Source organism: Neofelis nebulosa, chromosome 1 (assembly GCF_028018385.1).
Source record: "Neofelis nebulosa isolate mNeoNeb1 chromosome 1, mNeoNeb1.pri, whole genome shotgun sequence".
Lineage (NCBI taxonomy): Eukaryota > Metazoa > Chordata > Mammalia > Carnivora > Felidae > Neofelis > Neofelis nebulosa.
The window spans coordinates 179,935,898-179,957,792 of NC_080782.1; the positions used below are offsets into that span (position 1 = coordinate 179,935,898).

Here is a 21,895-nt window from a genome sequence, read left to right on the forward strand (position 1 = left end):
AGCAGCCCGAAAACTGTCAGGTGGTCTGAGGTGTTTTGTGGAAGTGTCCCTCACTCCCATATTTCCATACACAATGGTGAATAAGCTGGGAAATAAATTTGAGGGGCAGACACCAGGGTGCCCCTGAACTTGAACCACTTCTCTTTCTACAGGGCTCGTTGTGCATGTTCCTTCTTAGATCTAGATGATTCTTCCTATAAATAGAGTCCCAGCCACCCATGCTCCCAGTTTCACTTTGCCAGATATACCTGAATCTCACTTAGATGAAACCTGGGGCTCTTGCTCATGGAACAGTCTAATGAATGAAGTAGACATCTAAGCAAGTGATTAATGTACGTCTCAGGCAAACGCTATCACAGCGACATATAGGAAGCATAAGGAGCCCTAGAAAATAAAATGACTGATTGATCAGGCCTTATAAAAACATAAAATTACCTCTTTATTTTGAAGGGTTGGGGAAATTCCAAGAATGAAAGGCTTGCCCCAAACCACATTGATGTGAAAGAGTTGATTTGATATGCCTGGATTGGAGAAGTGGTGGACAGAGTAGAAAGAGATAAGTCTACAGGCAGAGAGAAAATTCACACTGTGAAAGGGTTTATAGGCAAGGAATTGCATTGTTGATTTATGGATTCATGAAGAAGTAGCGGGTGGATGGACTAGGAGTCTATTACCTAAATCTGGTTGGGGGATGGGGGGTCTGAGTGCAACGGGAATGCTGGTAGAATGGAGATACCAATCCAAGAATTATAGGAGGAATACAACTGCATGTTAAACTCCCACTCAGTACTATATTTCTGTATATATTTCCTGATCAGTGTATTTGTGGAAAGTCACACATTATGACAATTTAAAGTCCAAACAAAGAGAAATGTAACATTACTTACAACTCAAATGCTAGAGAAGTATTCAGCTTAAGAAAATAACCCTTAATTTAGTCCCACGTCTGGCAGTAAGATGTAAGGCAGAAGTAATTTTTCCATATTTTAAATAGATTTTTAAAATTTGTTTCACTGGAACTATAATATACACCCATGCTTAGTGATATACACAGTAATGAAACCCAAAGCTTTTCAAGAATCACCTTCATAGGTTACTGCCAGGTTATGGAATGTATCAGAATAGACATGTTTAAAACTTGGGTTACAATAAGATCTATGATAGAAAATGATATACTAAATACCTGTTTTCCACCTGATAAACTATTGGGACTACATCAACATAAAAAGCTTTTGCACAGCAAAGGAAACTGTCAACGAAACAAAAAGTCAACGAACTGAACAGGAGAAGATATCTACAAATGATATATCTGTTAAGAGGTTAATATCCAAAATATATAAAGAACTCATACAACTCAACATCAAAAAAAAAAAACAAATAATCTGATTTTAAAATGGGCAGAGGACCTGAATAAACATTTTTCCAAAGAAGACATACAGATGGCCAAAGACACATGAAAAGACGCTCAACATCATTAATCATCAGGAAAATACAAATCAAAACCACAAGGAGATATCATCTCACACCTGTCAGAATGGCTAAAATGAAGACAAGAAACAAGTGTTGGTGAGGATGTGAAGAGACAGGAACCCTTGTGCACTGTTGGTGGGAATATAAATTGGTACAGTCACTGTGGAAAACAGTATACAGGGTCGTCAAAAGTTAAGAAAAAACAAAAATACTTTATGATCCAATAATTTCACTATTGGGTATTTACCTAGGGAAAACAAAAACACTAAGTCAAAAAGATATAGGCACCCTTATGTTTACATAAGGAGGGAGATACAGGCCTCCAGTTATGGAACGAGTAAGTCACGGGAATAAAAAGTAGCGCATAAGGAATAGTCAATGATACTGTAATAGTGATGTAATGGGACAGACAGTAGCCATACTTGTGATGAACATAGCAAACTGTATAAACTTGTCAAATTCCTAAGTTGGACACCTGAAACTAATGTAACACTGGTGTCATCTATATTCAATATTAAAAAAAAACCTGGCAATTACAAAAATTATGCTTTATAGATTTATAGCATGTTGTTTATACTGCATTTTAAAGAACTTCCTTTGGAAAGCAGAATGAGAATGAGAAGTTCTGCAGGTTGGCAACACCGCCTACTGTCTGCTTGCTACTTCCTTATAATTGTGGGCTGTGATCCAGGGTTGAACACAGAGGGCAGTTTACGAGTAGTACCACAATAGCAGGCCTTTTTCCCGGCGGTATATGCAAAGGAATTAATCTTAGAATGCTATTTCAAAATATCTCAAATAAATAAATTATTTCAAATATCACATATTTTATGTAGACTAAAATAGAGGTGATAATCTGAATTTTTCACAGTTTTTGGCATTAATTTGAGGTAGATGTAATTTGGCTTACAAAGATGTTTAACTCTTCAGCTTCGTCTCTCATTACCACCCCCTTTCTGCCATCTCCTTCCCACCTTCTAACTCACTCCCACACTCATCACGCTGCTCTTTATCCAGAAGCCCTTTCCCCCCTGTGCCTTCAGAGCTAGGGGTTTCTCTGCATAAAATTCTCTTCTCTTACCTTTTCATCTAGCTGGCTCCTACTTACCCTGCAGGTCTCCGTGAAAATCAATCAGGCTCCTCAGGAGGAGATTCTTGTTGAAGAGATCTACTGGAGAAGGTGCCGTCAGGTAGAGGGGAGTGAGGGATCCAGGACGGAGCCAAGATAAATGTTATGCAAGAATGGGGTCTCCATGTGGGGTTAACTTCCTCTGAACCCACCAGGAAGCAGTGGGGCACAGATTGCAGCAGGAAGTTGATTCCACCTGGAGGCAATGATGCTGCTCCTTGGACCTCATGACTGGGGCCTGGGGAGGGGGTCTGAGAGCAGCACATGCACTCTGAGCCAGGTGGCAATCCTGTGGAGAAGGTGCCAGCTGGGGTTGTTGACAAACACTTCCAGAACTAGAAAAATGAGCGTGAGGCAGGTCAAGAAGAGGGTGGGGTATAGAGGAACCGGCAGAAACATCTAGATCCCTTTCTGCCTGACTTGTGGGTGCCTTGTCAGCGTACTCCCCCAGCACCCTGAGGGTCACTCTCCCAACACTCACTAAGGCTTCCACAAGTGCCGCCACTCTCAAGAAAGCAGGGATCACTTCTGTGCATTTTTAATGGACACACAGTAGATACCACATAAATATTTGTCAAACAACCTTCAGCAGAGCCTCACACACAGTAGGCACTGTATAAGTATTTGTCAGATACGATTCAGTAGAGAGAAAGCTAAAATCCCCTAACAGAAATTTTTAAATAGGGAACTTCTTTCGAAGCAGCTTACACTGGTCACCAAGTCAAGTTACTTATACTCATTTGTATGCAGTTAGAAATCACCTGCCTCATCAAAATAGACAAGAGACAGATTCTTGACTTCCACATCCTCTGAGAACGCTCTGGACAGGTGGGATTTCTCTCCATACTGTACCACCCATAAGCTGCTCTTTAATTTCTTTTGAATTAAAACTAAACAGTTTGTTTAGTTGGTGAAATCTTTATGAAGCTGAAACAATTTGTCATCTGGGCTGTTACAAAACTTCTAGAGAGGAAAGCAATACATTTGCAAGTAAAATGAACAGGAAACTGCTAATTAGGCATCCCAAAACAACCATGTGTTTTCCCAGGAACGGCATTAAAAATTTTTTAAAGATAAGTAAATAATAAAAATAGTAATAAAGTTTGTTGGTGAATAGTTCCCAAAAGACACGCATTAAAAAGCATGATAAATTATGTCGATATACGCACTAATGGATCAGGTTTGTGCGTGCCTCTTGAGGCGGGCTATATGGATTTGGATTGAGTCCCAAAGAGAAGCTGACTTACATCTTGCATGAATAAATTTCTAATTAGCTGCCCAGTCCTGAAGCTTTTACAATCTAGAGATAGTTTAATCTGAGGGTCTGGGCGAGGGATAGAAATTGTGGCCAGAGAATATTTAAAAATTGTAGAACCAGTTGATATTGAAAACATCATGTTCCAGACAGAAATCTTCATCCAAAATACATACATTAAAAATTATATATATCAGGGCACCTGGGTGGCTCAGTCATTTAAGCGGCCAACTTCGGCTCAGGTCATGATTTCGCGGTCCGTGAGTTCAAGCCCCGCGTCGGGTTCTGTGCTGACAGCTCAGAGCCTGGAGCCTGTTTCAGATTCTGTGTCTCCCTCTCTCTGACCCTCCCCTGTTCATGCTCTGTCTCTCTATGTCTCAAAAATAAATAAACGTTTAAAAAATTTTTAAAAATTATATATAAATATTCAACCTTGTGTAGAGATGATCTGTTTCATTCCTAACATTTCTTTTAAATTAAATAATACCATCATTAATAAATCATGAGTTTCCCTTCCAGACATTTTGTTTCTGGACATATAATACTAAGAACAAGTGTGATTGATATCAACCTTATATTTTTTTGCAGTTACTCAGCAGTCTATTATGGTCAGTATTGAGAAACCCCAAAATACCCATTATAATGCAAAACTCTATATATTGTATTTTGTATATTTGCATGAAAGAGCAGTGATTTTCAAAGCCTTTCCTCCTGAGCACTGCTACAGATCCAAATGTGGCTTAAATAATTAATTTCCATCGGTGATACTAAATATCTAAGAAGGATTCGATCAATGCTTTTCTTCCAGAATATGCAATACTTAAAATTCTGGCTGTGTAAAGTCTTCAGCCATCTGATATGCAAAATTCATTATGCAGAAGGCGGACTGTATATCAAAATTGAATTCTATCAGATACCAAGTCTGCTCTAAAATCTTTATCCAAACAAGAATGACATCATTTCTACAGTAAGATTTATCACTTCCTGATATCTAAACTTCCTTAGGAGGTAAATAGGTTCTTTCCTATGTTACAAGTCTAAAATCATAGGACAAAAAGATAATTATTAAAAAAAAAATTTATGATGCCCTAACACAACAGTTCTCACACTTGATTGGTCATCAGAATCATCTGGAAAGCTCAGATTCCTGGGCCCCAACCCAGTGTTTCTGATTTAATAAGGTCTGGGGCGGGGGCCAAAAAATTGGAGAGTTAAATGCACTAAATACTCAGGACATTAAAAAATATATATATCTGGGGTTCCTGGGTGGCTCATTTGGTTAGGCGTATGACTTTGGCTCAGGTCATGATCTCACGGTTCATGAGTTTGAGGGGCTCTGTGCTGACAGCTCAGAGCCTGGAGCCTGCTTCGGATTCTGTGTCTCCCTCTCTTTCTGTCCCTCCCCCACTCACACTCTGTCTCTCTCCATCTCCCAAAAGTGAATAAACGTTAAAAAATTTAAATATATATATATGCATATATATATATACATATATATGTATATATATATACGTATATACATATATATATATGTATACACATATATATGTATACACACACACATATATATGTGTGTATATATATCTCCTACATCTTCTTCAAGGTGAGGTCTTATAATATAATTAGTGTCTCTCTTAAATAAACATCTCTCTTCCTTACTAATGCATTGGGTAACAGGAAGGAAAAGAACACTTTCTTCTTGAGAAATTAATTAGATGAAATTTTTAAAAAAAACAATTTCTTTAGGGAAAAGGAAAGTGCTTAGATAAAAATAATAAGGCAAGCCAATATATAAATTTCAGAAAATAAAAGCAAATGTATAATCAATTATGTATTGTAAAATAGCATTGCTGAATATATAGTTTTGTATAAAGAAACTTAGATAAAAATGTATAATTCTTTCCAATTGCCAAATGTCATCACATGCCTTTTCCATATCTGGGATTAACTTAATTTTTTTATCATTTCACTTACATGCTCCCCATATATCAATTTCCAGTGTGAAGATTATGCCACATCTCTCTTCCATTTTACTTTAAACTATCATAAACCATACACTTGATAAATTTATTTGCTCCGGTTTGAAATTGCAGGAACTGTAATAAAATAACCAAACAGGCAAGATAAGCCCTCACTACCAATCACAATGTTCTCTCCTTATCTCTATGCAACCGATCTTACTCCAACAGGGCTGCTCAACAGAAGTAGTATTGACTGGGGGGCTTATAAACAACACACATTTATTTCTCACAGTTCTGTTGGCTGGGAAGTCCAAGATCAAGGTGCCAACAAATGCAGTGTCTGCTGAGAGGCCAAGTCCTGATTCACAGTCATCTTTTCACGGTGTCCTCACAGGGGAAGGAGTGAGGGATCTCTCTGGGGTCTCTGATCAAAGCGTTAATCCCATTATTTTTTATAAATATTTTTTTTAAGTTTATTTATTTATTTTGATAGAGAGTGAGCAGGGAGGGGAAGAGTGGAACAGAGAATCCCAAGCAGGCTTTGCACTGACAGACACAGGGCTCGATTCCAAGAACCATGAGATCATGACCTGAGCCAAAATCAAGAGTCAGAGGCTTCACAGACTGAGCCACCCAGGAGCCCCGGGACTAATCCTCCCCAAATCCTTACTTCCTAATACCATGGCACTGGAGGTTAGGTTTCAACATATGAATTTGGGAGGGACACATTCAGTCCATAACACACCTTCCTATCCAGGGTGTGAGATGTGAGAACTAGGTTGAGTTTGGGTTCTATTCAGTTAGTCGGGAGAGCAGTGTTCAGGCAATCCTAATCTGCCCCCAACTCTTTTTAATCTCCAAACCACTGGTTTGACCTTTAGTGAAGTAGTTACCAGTTTCTCCCTGTTTCATGCAATTTGTTTCTCAAATAATTCTAAGCCTTACATTGAAAAAACATTTAGAAAATTTTATTTGCTTTTATTTTATTTGCCAATTTACTTTTATTTTATTTGATGCATGGGCTTTTCAAGATATTGTCTTAAGACATCTTTCTGTATTTCAGAAAGACAGATAATTTTCCTTTAATATTTACATGGATAATTTTACTTTTTAATTGGTTTATTTTTGGAACAGGACTGAAAGTACAAGGTAAATAAATTATAAAAACACATGGAATTATGAGCAATCATTTTTTTTTCCTATACATATCCTTCATTCATCTTCTTCTCTATTTCCATATCACTGTATGGCTACCTCTTTCTTTTAAAAAAAATCTAAGTTATATTCCATTTTTGTATATACCATTAATTATTTCCCTATCAACAGACATGTTGGTTATCCATACCTTATGCTACCATAAACTATGTGCAATGCATGCTCTTTTGTTTACATATATTAGTAAATCTCAGGATAAATTCCTAAATGTTAAACAGGTGATTCAAAGGTCATGTGCATTTGAAATATTGACAGATGTTGTCCAATTGCCCTTCAAAGATGTAGAAATAATCGCCCCTCCTATTGGGGGACTGACATACCCGTTTCTCCACACTTTGGTCATTGCAGTGAATTATCAAATTTAGTTATCTTTATTATCATAAATGAAAAAACAAATTTTTTAATTTAATTTGCTTTTATTTAGTGTTGGAAATTCTTTAATTTAATTTGTAGGTTGAGGGTGGTTTTTTTTCATATGTTTAAGAGTCCCTGATGAGTTTCTATGATCTATCTGTTCATGTACTTTGTCCACTCTTCTATTAGATTTTTTTGTGCTGTTTTAATTCATTTGAGGAAGCACTTCATTTCAGGGGGCAGGGGGAGTCTCTCTGTGATATATGTTGTGTACGTTGTATCCCCAGTGTGATTATATACTTGTAGTTTCCTTGTAGTATAATATTGCTCTGCAAACAAGACTTACGTTTCCCCGATAACACAAATGTGAAAGATTTTCATTCACTGTGGATAACTTCTTATTCCTTAGAGGTGCATGTGTTATTCCTCTTTTTCATTTTTCTTCTCTCACATATAACCATGCACAGATTGGCCAATATAAACCAGTAGGATTGTGTTGGTTTTCTCTCAGCTTTATATACAAAATTACTCTCTATGAAGCATCCAAATTGTAGCTGCCTTGGCTTGATTATCTGCAATGACTTCTCAGAACACCTAGAATAAGACTCAAGCTTCTCCCCTGGCCTATGTGATCAAACACCTGCCCCATCTACAGTCTCCTTACAGAAAATCCTTACATATCTTTCCTGTCTCTTTGTTCCACACATGCTGATTTTCCTTCTGTTCCTCAGACACATGGACATAATATTCTCTCTACTTGGAAACACAAGATCTTCCTACATTCTCAGCTCAAATATGTTCTCCAGAGAAGTTTTCTCTAGAAATTTAATGGAACACAGTGTCCTTCACAGCCACCTGTTCTACAGGTGTTCTAGATTTTAAGTAAAGCAAATCAACTCCATGGTGTGGGTGGGCCTGTCCAATCAGCTGAAAGGCTTAAGAGAAAAACTGAGGTTTCCAGAAGAGGAAGGAATTCTACTTCCAGATAGCTTCTGGACTCAAGACCAAGATATCAACTTCTGCCAGAATTGCCAGCCCACCGGCCTGCCTTACAGATATAAGAGTCACTAGTCTCCACAATTGCATGAGCCAATTCCTTAAAATCCCTTTATGTAGATGATAGACAATAGACAAATGATAGGTAGAAAGAAAGAAAGAAAGAAAGAAAGAGAGAGAGAGAGAGAGAGAGAGAAAGAAAGAAAGAAAGAAAGAAAGAAAGAAAGAAAGAAAGAAAGAAAGAAAGAAAGAAAGAAAGAAAGAAAGAAAGAAAGAAAGAAAAGAAAAGAAAGAAAGAAACTACTGATACCATTCGTTCTATTTCTCTGGAGAACCCTATTACATCCAATAAGTTACCATATGCCCATCACATAAAAAGCCCAATCACTGCAGGTTTCATGTTTATTCTGTGGCTCCTTCTATCCCACAGAGTATCACATTTTACCTCTAAACAAATATGTATCCCAAATGAGAAGTGTGACTTCAAATTAGATGGCAGTGACTCAATTCCGAACCAATAGCAGCATACATGTTTTTACTACTTTGCATTATATTTAAATAGTCCATGCTAACTAAAAGATATTAATTTTGCTTGATGCAAAATAATTTAAATATATCACCTGAAATGCTGTTGATTTAATGATCCAATATACCTAAAAATGCCTAGATTTTGTCTATAATAATCCATAAAGGAACTCATATTACATCTATGGACATAATTGGCATTTCATATTTAATCTGTACAAAATTTATAGGAAAATGTATTTATATCATCACACATCATGTATTAAAACCTTACCAACTAATGAACAGTCTTCAATTTACAGAAAAGGAAGGCTTTCTTGCTGTCAGAACTGCATAGAATGGGGAAAAGAAACGTGTAGTAACTCACCAGTTCAGGTTAAAGTTTGGCTGATACTAACAGAGGAAACTCAAGAAATATATTGTATTTCTTAACACGTCAATATCATTTTTCATATTATAATAATATCGGCATCATAAAAAATTTAAGCACTACCTTGAAGTGTATAGAAAACAAAATTTTCTTATTTGTATTTCCCCTTCGCCCAATCATTTTTTAGAGTTTTGTTCTATATAGGATGGACTGATTTTGATGCTACTTTCTAAACTTGAGATTCATTTCCTTCATTATTGTGAGAGTCTTCGGTGTCTATTCAATATCTAAAAGATTTATAACTTGACCTCGTTGTGGCTGCCCCTGTATATAAAACTGATTAAAAATAAACTTTGCCTAGGTTATACAAACACTCAAAAAATTTGCATTCATCTATTTCCCTAGGAGAACTAAACAACAACAAAAATATTAAAACATTTGCTCATTTCAGTATAGTTATGAGAAAAAGAAATCTTCAGAACAATGAAATAAATATTCAGGCAAGTCAAAATATAAAGGTCAATATTCTTCAAATGTTACATTCATTAAGGTGTAAGTAAGTTCAAATTAGATTTTGGAAACCCATTTCAATAATATCTAACAAAACTTATATATTTGTCTTGAAGAATGCATCAGAAAATAAGGATTTTGTTGGCTGGGCAATAAAATGTTCTGATAACTGATGAGATGCCCTAATAAAATTTATGAGACTATCCTGGAGTCTATTTGGAAAAGAAAGTATTAAGAATAAGTGACTGGTCTCTTTCATCTCTCCTCTGGCGTTTTATTTTAAAATATAATAAATCATTCACTGATGAATTTATATACTATGTTGTGGAAATAGGACTAGACTAAGAAAAACTATGTTCCCTCTTTGTAGTTTAGCAAACTTATGCCTATTTTACTGAAGAGGGAATAGTTTTTCACCTGTAAGCTCAATATGAAAATGAAGGATAACTAAGGAACTGTTCTGGCTAACATAGGGATAGGCATCCTGGAGGCCTTTCAGATTGCCACTGTTTTGCAATAACACAATCTGGAAGTCACAAGTCTATGGAACTGTGATGAAATCCATAACCCCAAAGAGATAACAACTTCTGTGCCAAACAGATGGGGAAAGGTCTTTTAGGTTTCCACTTCAGTAAACTTTTATCTTGCTATCTTTTTTATTTTATTTTTTTTAAATCTTCCTCTACACACAATCCCTGATGGAAACAAGTAGCAAGTTAAAAACAGTTTATGTGTACTGTGGAGGTCTGGCAAGAACCTGAGTACTTAGAGACATGGTGATGGCTGATGTTCAATCTCATTTTGTTCGAGGGATTCTGTTCACAATATGTATTTCCTTTGGGAACTCAGCGGATGGAGAGTGATGACTGTAAGTGTAGCAGCCTTAAAATTGTCACGTCACCAAGACAATCTGGTGTGTGATGTACTGAAATTTAGTGTGGCTTCAGAGCTTTGTTTCCAGTCAACTGGTAGTTCGTTACGAGCAACCCTAAGATGCCACAGCCAGTGACTGAATATTCCCAAACTACAGCTTAAGAGTAAAATATTTTTATTTTATCTTCATAGTGCTTTTTCTTTGTATCTTAACTTTTAGTGATCCCTTAAGAAAACTGAAACGTTGCATGGGTACAAGTCAGACAAAAATTCTCTACAGTTAGGGTAGTCGATAAACTGCCTATTAAGGTCTATTTTCCTTACAACCTTAATGAAATTATTATCTAAAATATCAAAGAATATGATTAAAAAATTAATAAGGGACTATCTCCTATTCCAAGACCAAAATCCCTAATATTAATTTTTATTGACTCATACACTAACCTCCACACATATCTTTATTTTCCAAATGAAAGTCTTCTGTTCCATGATAAAACTCATCCAAAGGAGAAGTTCAGTAGAATTTCATTCCTACTGAAGTCAATAAGTGTACACTGTTTAATAACAAGAAGATTTAACAGTTGTGTGATGTTAATTATATGATTGCTACTACTCTAAATTATTTCTGTGAATAACATTTAATTACCAAATATGAGACAGATATTATTGGCAGCCATGTTTTAAAGATAACTGATACACTTAGTGGTTAATGAAGGTTCCTGAATTCACATTACTAATAAGTGCCTAATCTTTATTAGGAACCTTGGTAGCCTGGTTCTTGAGCCTAACATTTGTAACCTCTGGGCTTTAAGAACTTTCTGAATGAATGGCTGGTATAATGAACAAAGGAAGGGTTAATACTAAATAGGACACAGCCATGAAGTTCAAATGAAAGAGAATGTTGAGAAGGAGAAAAGATAATCTGAAAGGTTATACACAAACAGAAATAATGCAATTAATAGGCCACCAAACTTGAAGCATTTCTTTCAAGACTACATTTGTTCCCAGTCTTTCTTGCTTCCAAGTCTGCTGATTAAAATTCCATCCAACCTTAAAGATTTTGCAGACTCTTCACACATGTAATTATTTGTTCTGTGTTCATCTCCTCTATATCCTAATCTAATGAGAGATGGCTCATGTCACTGTATCCCCAGTATCTAGAACAATGTGACAGAGTAGCTGCTTAAGTGTAATTTTTTATGCCTTATCATTTTTGTACTTCTATGGTTTATTATAGAACTTTTGAACATACACAAATACAGAGAATAAGCAGCCCTGTACCCAAAAAACAGCTTCAATGATTATCCACACACAGAAACACTTGTTTTACATACAGTATGACCCTCTTCCCTCTATTCACTGAATTATGTCATAAGCAAATCCCAGACACCATCTAATCTCATCCATAAATATTTTAGAGAAGTTATTTAAAAATTTTTTAATGTTTATTTATTTTTGAGAGAGAGAGAGACCTGGAGAGTGGCAAAGACAAGAGGGAGACACAGACTCAAGCAGGCTCCAGGCTCTGAGCTGTCGTCAGCACATTGGGATCACTGCCATGAACAATGAGATCATGACCTAAGCCGAAGTCAGACACCCAACCAACTAAGCCACCCAGGTGCCCCAAGAGAAATTATTTTAAGTGAATCAACTGGGGAAAATGAATGAATGGAGACACATATCACATATTACCTCTTTTATTAAATACTTTTTGAACCCCTTATTTGATATTCAACCATTTATTTGAAAGTCTGTGGGATTTTTTCGTCTCTCTTACTTCACAGCACCTGTTTTGGTTGGAAGTGGATAAGTGCCTGAAGTTAAAAGCCCGTGTACATATCGTGAACATTTCTTTACTTGTTTTTATTTTTAATTTTTTTATTTTAATTTTTTTTGAGAGAGAAAGAGACAGACTATAAACAGAGAAGGGGCAGAAAGAGAGAGAGAGAGAGAGAGACAGAATCCGCAGCAGGCCCCAGGCTCCGAGCTGTCAGCACAGAGCTTGAACCCACAGATTGTGAGATCATGACCTGAGCTGAAGTCGGATGCCACCCAGGCGTCCCTCTCTACTTGTTTTCAGTTTCTAAGTCCCGCAGAGGTGAGGACAATGCCTTACTTTTGCATACCATTCAAGGGCTATTGCAGTATCTTGAACATGGAATCTAGTTTTCTCTCTCCTACATACCACTTCCAAAAGCATGTAAAGGAATGCTAAAACAGCCCTCTTGATGTTTCCATTTCAGCTAAGAACAAACAATAGATGGGATTCGAAACTCAGGTGCCAGATACAAAAAGCACATGACTAAAAACCGTTTTCAGTTCTTCACGGTCATATTCACCTTAATTGCATAAAAAATGATGTTGAAGAGGCAGAAGGAGAGAATTTCTTTGAAGAAACTTGTGGGATGGCTGTGGCATTCCCCCATTCATTCACCCTAAGTTAGAAAGGCTTTAGAGACCCTTAAGTTTGCAAGATTGAAACAACTGGTAGTAGATCCCTATGTCTATGAATGGCAGCCTGTGCTTGTGGAGGAAGTTCCTGGCATAGCAGCAGTGGAAAGAGAGGCAGTTACACTGGGTACAGGCCAGAGAGAGAAGCAAAGTTTCTATGGTCTACAGCAGTCCATGTTGTAGAAAAAGACCCCAGTAGATCTCAACAGAAAGAAACCAGAGGTTTACCATCAGAGGGAGAAATGAGCCTTGAGCACACAAAGCCCTAGAATATCAATTCCTAATATCTGCTAAGCCAGAGTCGAAACAGTGGCTGGAGGATGAGAACACACGGTTGGCACATGGACCTGAGGTTGTTCACTCCTCGCTTGGGGCCCCCCCTAGACTGATTTGGTATGCAACCGGGGAATGGGGAGAAATGACCACCTGAGTTTTGACTATGAAGTTGGACTAGACCTTTTCCTTGCAGAATTTAGACTTTTTATGGGACTGAATTTAATTACTAAATTTACACTAGTTATGGGACTAATGACAATATAACGTCCTTTACACACTGAGAGTGACCAAAGGGTTCTGACAATTGGCCAGGGTGTCATCCTATTGCCAAGATAGAAAGTAGCCTTGTGAGTAGGTTTAAAGAAGTAGTTCCCACTCTCACCTGAATCCAACTACCTGAATGTAGTTGATTACATTACAACTACCTGAATGTAATGATTACACACTTAACAGGAGACAACTGACTGCTAAGGTAGTAAGCCAGTGAAGAGGGATTCAGAAGAAACATCTCAGTTCAGAAGATGGGATAATGTGCAACTATTACCCAACTGTTGTAGCATTTTTAGAAAAGACCAAAATGTGTATACTGGCCTGCGACAAATGGGTATCTTCCTAGGTTTTAACACTAGTTAGGAATGTGAAGATTTGTAACAAAGTAGATAAAAAGTGTATCCCCTTGCCACTCTCTATGTCATTTTCCAAACTACTTCAGGCACCATTTACATACAATTTATTTGCCAAGCAGACAGACTAGAGTAAGGCAGAAAAAGACAGTACACCACCAAGAACTCTGCAAAGTCTAGGTTTAATCTGAACCCAACACATACCTGTTTATTCTGAATCCAATACACACACCTGTATTCGTCCTCCTGGACATACATTATGCGATTGATTTGACAGTCCCTTAAAAGGTATCTACGCCCATACTTTATTTTTATTTCTCTCACAAAAGAGCAGAAGTGTTTCAGTTCATCCCTCACTGAGGATTGTAAACTCAGGCTTTTGACCTCAGGCACTTTTATCCACTTCATACCCAGATGCCTCATCTGTGATAAAGACAATCACATGTCTCTAACCCAGAACACTTGAGCTTCTTAGAGTTCTTTAGAGTCTGAGTTCCCAAAAATATCTATGGAAGTGCACACCATGAGACATGCATGATTTTAAGAGTAAGTCAGAAAACAAACCAGCATGCAGAGTCAGCCACAGGAAGAAACTCTTATGATTCATCTTTATTCTCATCTTTCAGCACTCAGTTTCATTTTCTACCCACGTATTACCCACCAAAGGGTTATCACCAAGCCACCTCCCAAATCTCCAAATTGCTTAGTTCTCGGTAACACTTACAAAACTTCTTATTCCTCAGAGTCCTCTTATCTTTAAAAATATTACTGATAGGTGTTCAATGATATTAAACATTCTTAACCTGTCAGGTAACACAGAGTTCTATAATAAAAGACACTGCAGTAGATAAGAAGAAAGAAGATATATGACATGTAAATGCAAAAAATATAGGTGTCATGGGGGAGTTAGAGGTTACGACAAAACATAAGTGAGGGGATTCATTCCATGAGGACTCAAGATAAAAGTGGGAGTTTGGCAAAGCTGTATGTACAGTTGCATGGAGAAAATGATTTAGTTGAAGATCATTCCATTAACAGTGGGAAATTCAGGGCCCACAGCAGATTGCCATGGTGGGGTAGGAGTGGGGACATCTTCTAATCACATCTCTTATGCCACTTCAAACTCTGAAGCAAATTAGATGGGCCATAGGTATGATAACAATGATGATCATCATGAAGGTATACTTCAACAATACTAGAAACCTTACTGAATAGACAGAAATTGCAAGGGGAAAAAAAGAACTACTAAACAGATTGTTTAAGTCAGGAAGAACATACTGCCTTTGCATAAGCCACCCAGGAAAAGCAACTAGTTGTTACATTAATGAAAATCAGAACAATCCAGAGACCTGACTGCTTTGTTGTCCATAACATTTGGGAATTAGGCCAGGTGTTTAAATAAATAAATAGATAAATAAATAAATAAATAAATAAATAAAATATAGTTGAATGCAGCAAGGTCAGGAAGAAGAAGGAAGATCAAATATAAAGTAGCTTTTCAGATAGATAATGTAAGGGAAAAAATGAAGTTAAAAAATATTATATTCACACGCAATTAAAAAATTTTTTACTTTTTTAAAGGAATGTATGAATCAAAGAGGTGCATACAGGGATCAGCTAGCAGCTTTGTATCATAAAATAAATACACAGATACATTTGGATATATATATGTGTATATATATATATACATCTATATACATAAATAAAATAAATAAATATAAGGAAATATATTATTGTCTGGGAATCTGATAATGGATAAGTATAAAGTCTCAGAGACTTCCAAGGTTTTATATTTTTATCTGATTTTTAAAAATTCAATTATATTATGTTCAGAAGGGCCACCTTATAATGAGAGTTTGAAAGGAAAACACTGAATTAGGAAAGAAGCATTAAGAAACAATAATTCAAGATGAAGTAGAAATCATGTGCATTATTCATTTTTCTAGGATACCTCACAGCTCCTGGCTAGTTTGAGAGTTGTTGTACAGGTCATAAATTCCTAGAGACTGAGGGAGAATAACTGAATTATCCATCTATTAATCAGAAGGGAAAAGGGAGCCCTGGTAATTAAGTAGCTGTCACATGCACTTCAATACCCCGAAAGAGTAGTGCAAACCATCAAACAATCAATTTGTAATCACACAGAACTGAGAACAGAGCTCTGAGAACAGAAGGACTGACACGCCTTTCAGAGAACAATTTTGTTTCATGATAAAGAGACAGGAGGGGGAGATAAGAGGGATTTCAAGAGAAAAAGACTGAATGGAATTCAGCAACATATTTTCATCTTAAACCAGAAATTCTGTGAGCTGTTGACCTCACTATTGCAGTGTAGTGTATGGTGTCCATGCAGTCCTTAAAATCATTTGAATTAAAATAGATTTTGCTTCACAAATTAAACACTCCTCGTATCCTACAGATAGTTGCGATATTGCCATCTACAGTCACAAAGGATTCCACTTCTTTTGATGAGTGCAAACCTGATTTTGCTCCATTTTATAGGACTGTCATAATATTGAAACAATCAGTATGGCTCTCCTATTTTTTGAGACAGCACATCTGTGCACATAAATAATCTTATCAATCATCTCCTAAAAAATGCCTTCAGGAGAAGAAGTCTTGCCAAAATAGTCACTTTGCTCTTATAATGAATGATAGACTCAGTCTTGGCCACCAATTTATCCTATTGATGTGTTTGGCATAATTTCTCTAGAATGAATCTGATAAATTTTATAATCCACCATAAAAAAGGAAAAACCGCTATCATCCCTAAATGCGGTATACATTTACTTGATAATTCATTTCTTCAAAATTCAACGGCATTATTTATCTCCATCAAGTGCACATCTCCAAAATGAGTATTTTATTTGAGGATCTTAGTGTTTTCACACGGTGATCACTATTATACTTCCTTTTGTCTTAAGGAGAAAGTACCTAATAATTCAAGATTGCAACATTCATCAGGATTTAACTTTATACTGAAGACTTTTTAGATAAATTCACTAGTTCAGTATTTAGCTATATCCATTAATGCTTTGACAAAACTGTATCACAAAATTACTACGAAAAGCCAAATTAGTTAGAAATTGAATGTAAAAATAGCACTTTCACTTTAAAAAATAATTATAAAAAGAGAAAACAATAACAGCCTATAATTCTAACATCACTATAACCTCTTTTCTCATTAAACATAAATAAATACAAGGCAAATAAAAAAGAAAAGCTCCCGAGTACTTTTTAAGTGTATTTCATGTAACTGTCCAGAAATATTCAATGCAGAACCAATATTGCTATTTTTTATTTATTCATATCTGCTGCTAAAATATGTAATATCCTAGTTTTAACTACCTTAATTTAATAATTTTTTGAAATCGTTCCACATTAGCAGATATAAATATGCATATTTCTTGACTAACACATAGTATTCCATGGTGAAGATATCATAATTAGTCAACTAGATACAAAGATACTAGATTTTAGCATTGACTTTGTATTGAAGACAAAATAATCCTGTTGAATATTTATATCAAGAATTGGCTGAGCCACAAATAAAAATACAATTTAAATGATATATTTAAAAAAAAAAAATTCAAGTACGCATGAGAGTTTTCTCAAAACCAAACAGAAAAGAGATGCCACCCAGTCAGCTTATTTTGGAGCACTATGGAGTAAAGTTTTAGGAGAATTAAATGAGATAATGCTTATAAAACCTTGTCTGCTAGAAAATAATCAGGGCTTAAGAATATTTGGAAGCAGCCTGGAGATGGTGGTAGAGAGCCACTGTGGGAGGCTTGCCTGATGCCAGGGAGCCAAGAGGAGTGGAAGTAGATTGGGGACCTATGAGATTGGGATGGACCAGAGGAAATATTCTCAAGGAGAGGAAAATGGCAGTTACGGTCATGAGGTAGAAGGGGTGTTTGAGAAAAGATTAAAGCAAAGTGCAAGCTGTTCTCAGGAGAGTGAAGCGGAACAGTGCACTTGGAAGTAGCTGACAGACAAGAGGCTGGGTGATGCAGGGAAGGGGAGAATGAGCTGGAAACAAATGAGAGTAATGAGAATCACTTCCTTTATCAGAAATGCGGACACTTTCTATAGAGAATTCTTGCCAAATATGAGCTTTTTTAAAAATTCGTAAGCCATGAATGAAGTCTTAAGAAATATACGACATAGAAGAAAATACATTCTTTGAGTTGAAAATACTATCCCTCTAAAAAGTTTTTCCAAAATCACTGATTTCCCCAACAGTATTTCTTATTATACAAATCCCAGCCCAAATAGTGGAGAAGAGTGGAACAAACTGAAACTAAGGTTCTTGTGGCTCTGGAATGAGATGATATAATGTAATGTAATATATTATATGCACTTACATAATATACTAAATCTTTCATTAATCCCCATGGGATTCTCATTACTCTTTGTAGAAAAAGTGTTAATACACACAAAAAACCTCCCTTCCAGTTTGCACAAGGTAAAAAGAGATAGCACAAGTCAAAGTATAATTTAATTACTAGACCTAAGTGACAGAACTTTCACTGGCATGAAGACTGTAAGAACTCAAAGTTCTACATACTGTAAGTGCTCTCAGTAAAGGCAAGAAATACAAATTTTAAAAAATACATTCTCAAGAAAAAATGTTCCACGTCACTTATCATCAGGGAAATACAAATCAAAACCACAATGAGATACCACCTTACACCTGTCAGAATGGCTAACATTTACAACTCAGGCAAAAACAGATGTTGGCGAGGATGCAGAGAAAGAGGAGCTCTTTTGCATTGTTGGTGGCAATGCAAGCTAGTGCAGCCACTCTAGAAAACATTATGGAGGTTCCTCAAAAAACTAAAAATAGAACTACCCTACGACCCAGCAATTGCACTACTAGGCATTTATCCAAGGGATACAGGTGTGCTGTTTCAAAAGGACACATGCACCCCCCATGTTTATAGCAGCACTATCAACAATAGCCAAAGTATGGAAAGAGCCCAAATGTCCATCGATGGATGAATGGATAAAGAGGATGTGGTGTATATATATATGTATGTATACATACATACATATACATACATGTATACATACATATACATATGTATATATATATATGTGTATACACACACATATATATATATATATATGTATACACACACACACACACACATATATATATATATATATATATATATACACAATGGAATATTACTCGGCAGTCAAAAAGAATGAAATCTTGTCATTTGCAACTACGTAGATGGAACTGGAGGGTATTATGCTAAGTGAAATTAGTCAGAGAAATACAAAAATCATATGACTTCCTCATATGAGGACTTTAAGAGACAAAACAGATGAACATAAGGGAAGGGAAATAAAAATCATATAAAAACAGGGAGGGAGACAAAACAGAAGAGACTCATAAACATGGAGAACAAACTGAGGGTTGCTAGAGGGGTTGTGGGAGGGGGTAATGGGCTAAATGGGTAAGGGGAATTAAGACATCTACTGCTGAAATCATTGTTTCACTATATGCTAATTTGGATGTAAATTTTAAAAAATAAAATATAAAATTAAAAAAAAATACATTCTTGGGGCACCTGGGTGGCGCAGTCGGTTAAGCGTCCGACTTCAGCCAGGTCACGATCTCGCGGTCCGTGAGTTCGAGCCCCGCGTCAGGCTCTGGGCTGATGGCTCGGAGCCTGGAGCCTGTTTCCGATTCTGTGTCTCCCTCTCTCTCTGCCCCTTCCCTGTTCATGCTCTGTCTCTCTCTGTCCCAAAAATAAATAAAAAAAGTTGAAAAAAAAAATTTTTTTTTAAAAAATACATTCTAACATCCAAAGAACATAATTAAAAAAAGAACACTATCCATGTCAAATACTTTATTCAAATTTAATTATACCCCCAAAAACAATTGACTAAATTACATTCCTCCCTTCAATAAATTTTTTTCTGTGCAATCTAAGAATCTCTATGAGATATTCAGATATAAACTACAAAATAATCATTTAATGTATAAGGAATACAAGCGTTATAATAAATATGATCACACAGAAATATGAAAACAGTTTCCATTATTTAAATTTATTTAATTACAGTATGTACGTGTTATGGTTAAGCTTAATTTGCTAATAATATTTTAAATTAAAAAAATTTTTAAGGTTATTTATTTATTTTGAGAGGGAAAAACAGTGCAAGTTGGGGAGGGGCAGAGAAAGAGGGGGAGAGACAGAATCCCAAGCAGTCTCCGCAGGGTCAGTACAGAGACCGACAGGGCTCAAACTCACAAATCGTGAGATCATGACCTGAGCCAAAGTCAGATACTTAACTGGCTGAGCCACCCAGGTGCCCCGCTAATAATATTTTAAATGAACTTATCACTCTTGTGGTAACTAAACCACCTATTTTCATGTGGAGTAGGCATATTTGTAAATCACAAAGCGTAACACCCTATCTTTCTTTTTGCAGATTGTTGAAAATAAAATACACTAAAACATTCAATTCCAAATGCAACCCAAGCCTAGTTTCTAAAACAATCACCAGCGCTGGAAAATCAAAGGACCAATTCCCAGCCAGTTATACTGACTACTGTTATATACTACGAAGGGAGATTTTTCTTTTTCTTTTTTAAGCCTGGGAGATTACTTCAGAGTACAGTCATTTATAGGAAGCAAAGGAAAAGAAAATGTCAAAGAAATTCTAGACAATGTGAAAAAAAAGGCAAAAAAAATTTTCCCCCTGAATTTCCCCCACCCTGACAACACACAAATAAACAGTGCCTCCAACAGACACATATGGAAGTACCCCATTCTTACATACACACACACACACACACACACACACACACACACACATGAGACACTTGAAGGGTGGACATATTAACGTTGCTGAGGTATAGTATTTAATACATTAAATTCATGTTTCAATGAATCTTTGTGTAGGCATTCACATTTTACTGAATTTCTTCACTTTGTAAAACTAATAAAATTAAATGAAAAAAAATAGGATACTTGACAAACAAGACATATTGGATAGAAGGTAAATAACACTTAATTGTTGGTAAGCCCAAGTAAAGCAGAAAGGAATAAAGAATGGTCAAACACCAGAGAATGCTATCACATTTCTAAAACATCAAAAAGGATCAAATTTATTTCTAACAAACTAAAGAGATAAAACTGTCGTATACTCTAACCTCTGTGGCAACGTTAAAACTGAAGTAGTCCATTCAAGACCTGGGAAAAGAAAGCAAGGATGAAAGAGGCCATTATGCTTTCACAACCATTGCGTATCAAATACCTTTTTACTATATGCTCCCCGTCCCAGCATGGTAGTCCATCGGCAGCAGCTAATTCATTAACGCAGAGCTCATCAGCCAGGCCTCCATAGAACGTCCTGTACAGTCTAAGGCTGTTGATAAATTCCCTGAATGGGAAAATAACAAAAACAATCAAAACCAAAAACCCATAACAAATGCCAGTATAAATGGCATAATTTGTTGTGTGTGAAATTTAGAATGTAACTTTTTTTAAATCTTCACTGCTTATTTGTTATATATTCGCAATACTTTTCTAACAATCAAGATAAATACTATACTTTTTTAAAAAAGGATGTATTAAAATTTCCTCTTTTGAATCAAAGTTTTCACAGGGGATGAGTGTTATATAACTCTAGTCCAAGAGTTGTGAGGAGTACACACACACACACACACACACACACACATGTCCCACTTTATATAGTATCCCTAAAAGCTCTTACTCGCTGTGGCATCTGAACCACAGTGACACTAACTACTTTCTTACCCATATAGAAATGTCAGAGGCTCTTAACAAGTTACTTGATTGCTTATTAATTAAAAGTTTATTAAACTTGGGTGATTTTCCTATCTGGGTCTTCTCTTTGGTGTAT

At 36.2% G+C, this 21,895-nt stretch overlaps 1 protein-coding gene across 1 annotated transcript in view; it reads right to left on the minus strand.

Annotated features, from left to right (window-relative positions):
• The window catches only part of GPC5 (glypican 5), a 678,338-nt gene that overhangs the window by 321,592 nt on the left and 334,851 nt on the right, over positions 1-21,895 (minus strand). The window contains exon 5 of the mRNA XM_058682009.1: positions 21,287-21,412. Within this exon, the coding sequence (XP_058537992.1) occupies positions 21,287-21,412 (126 nt within the window). The remainder of the gene's footprint in view (positions 1-21,286; positions 21,413-21,895) is intronic.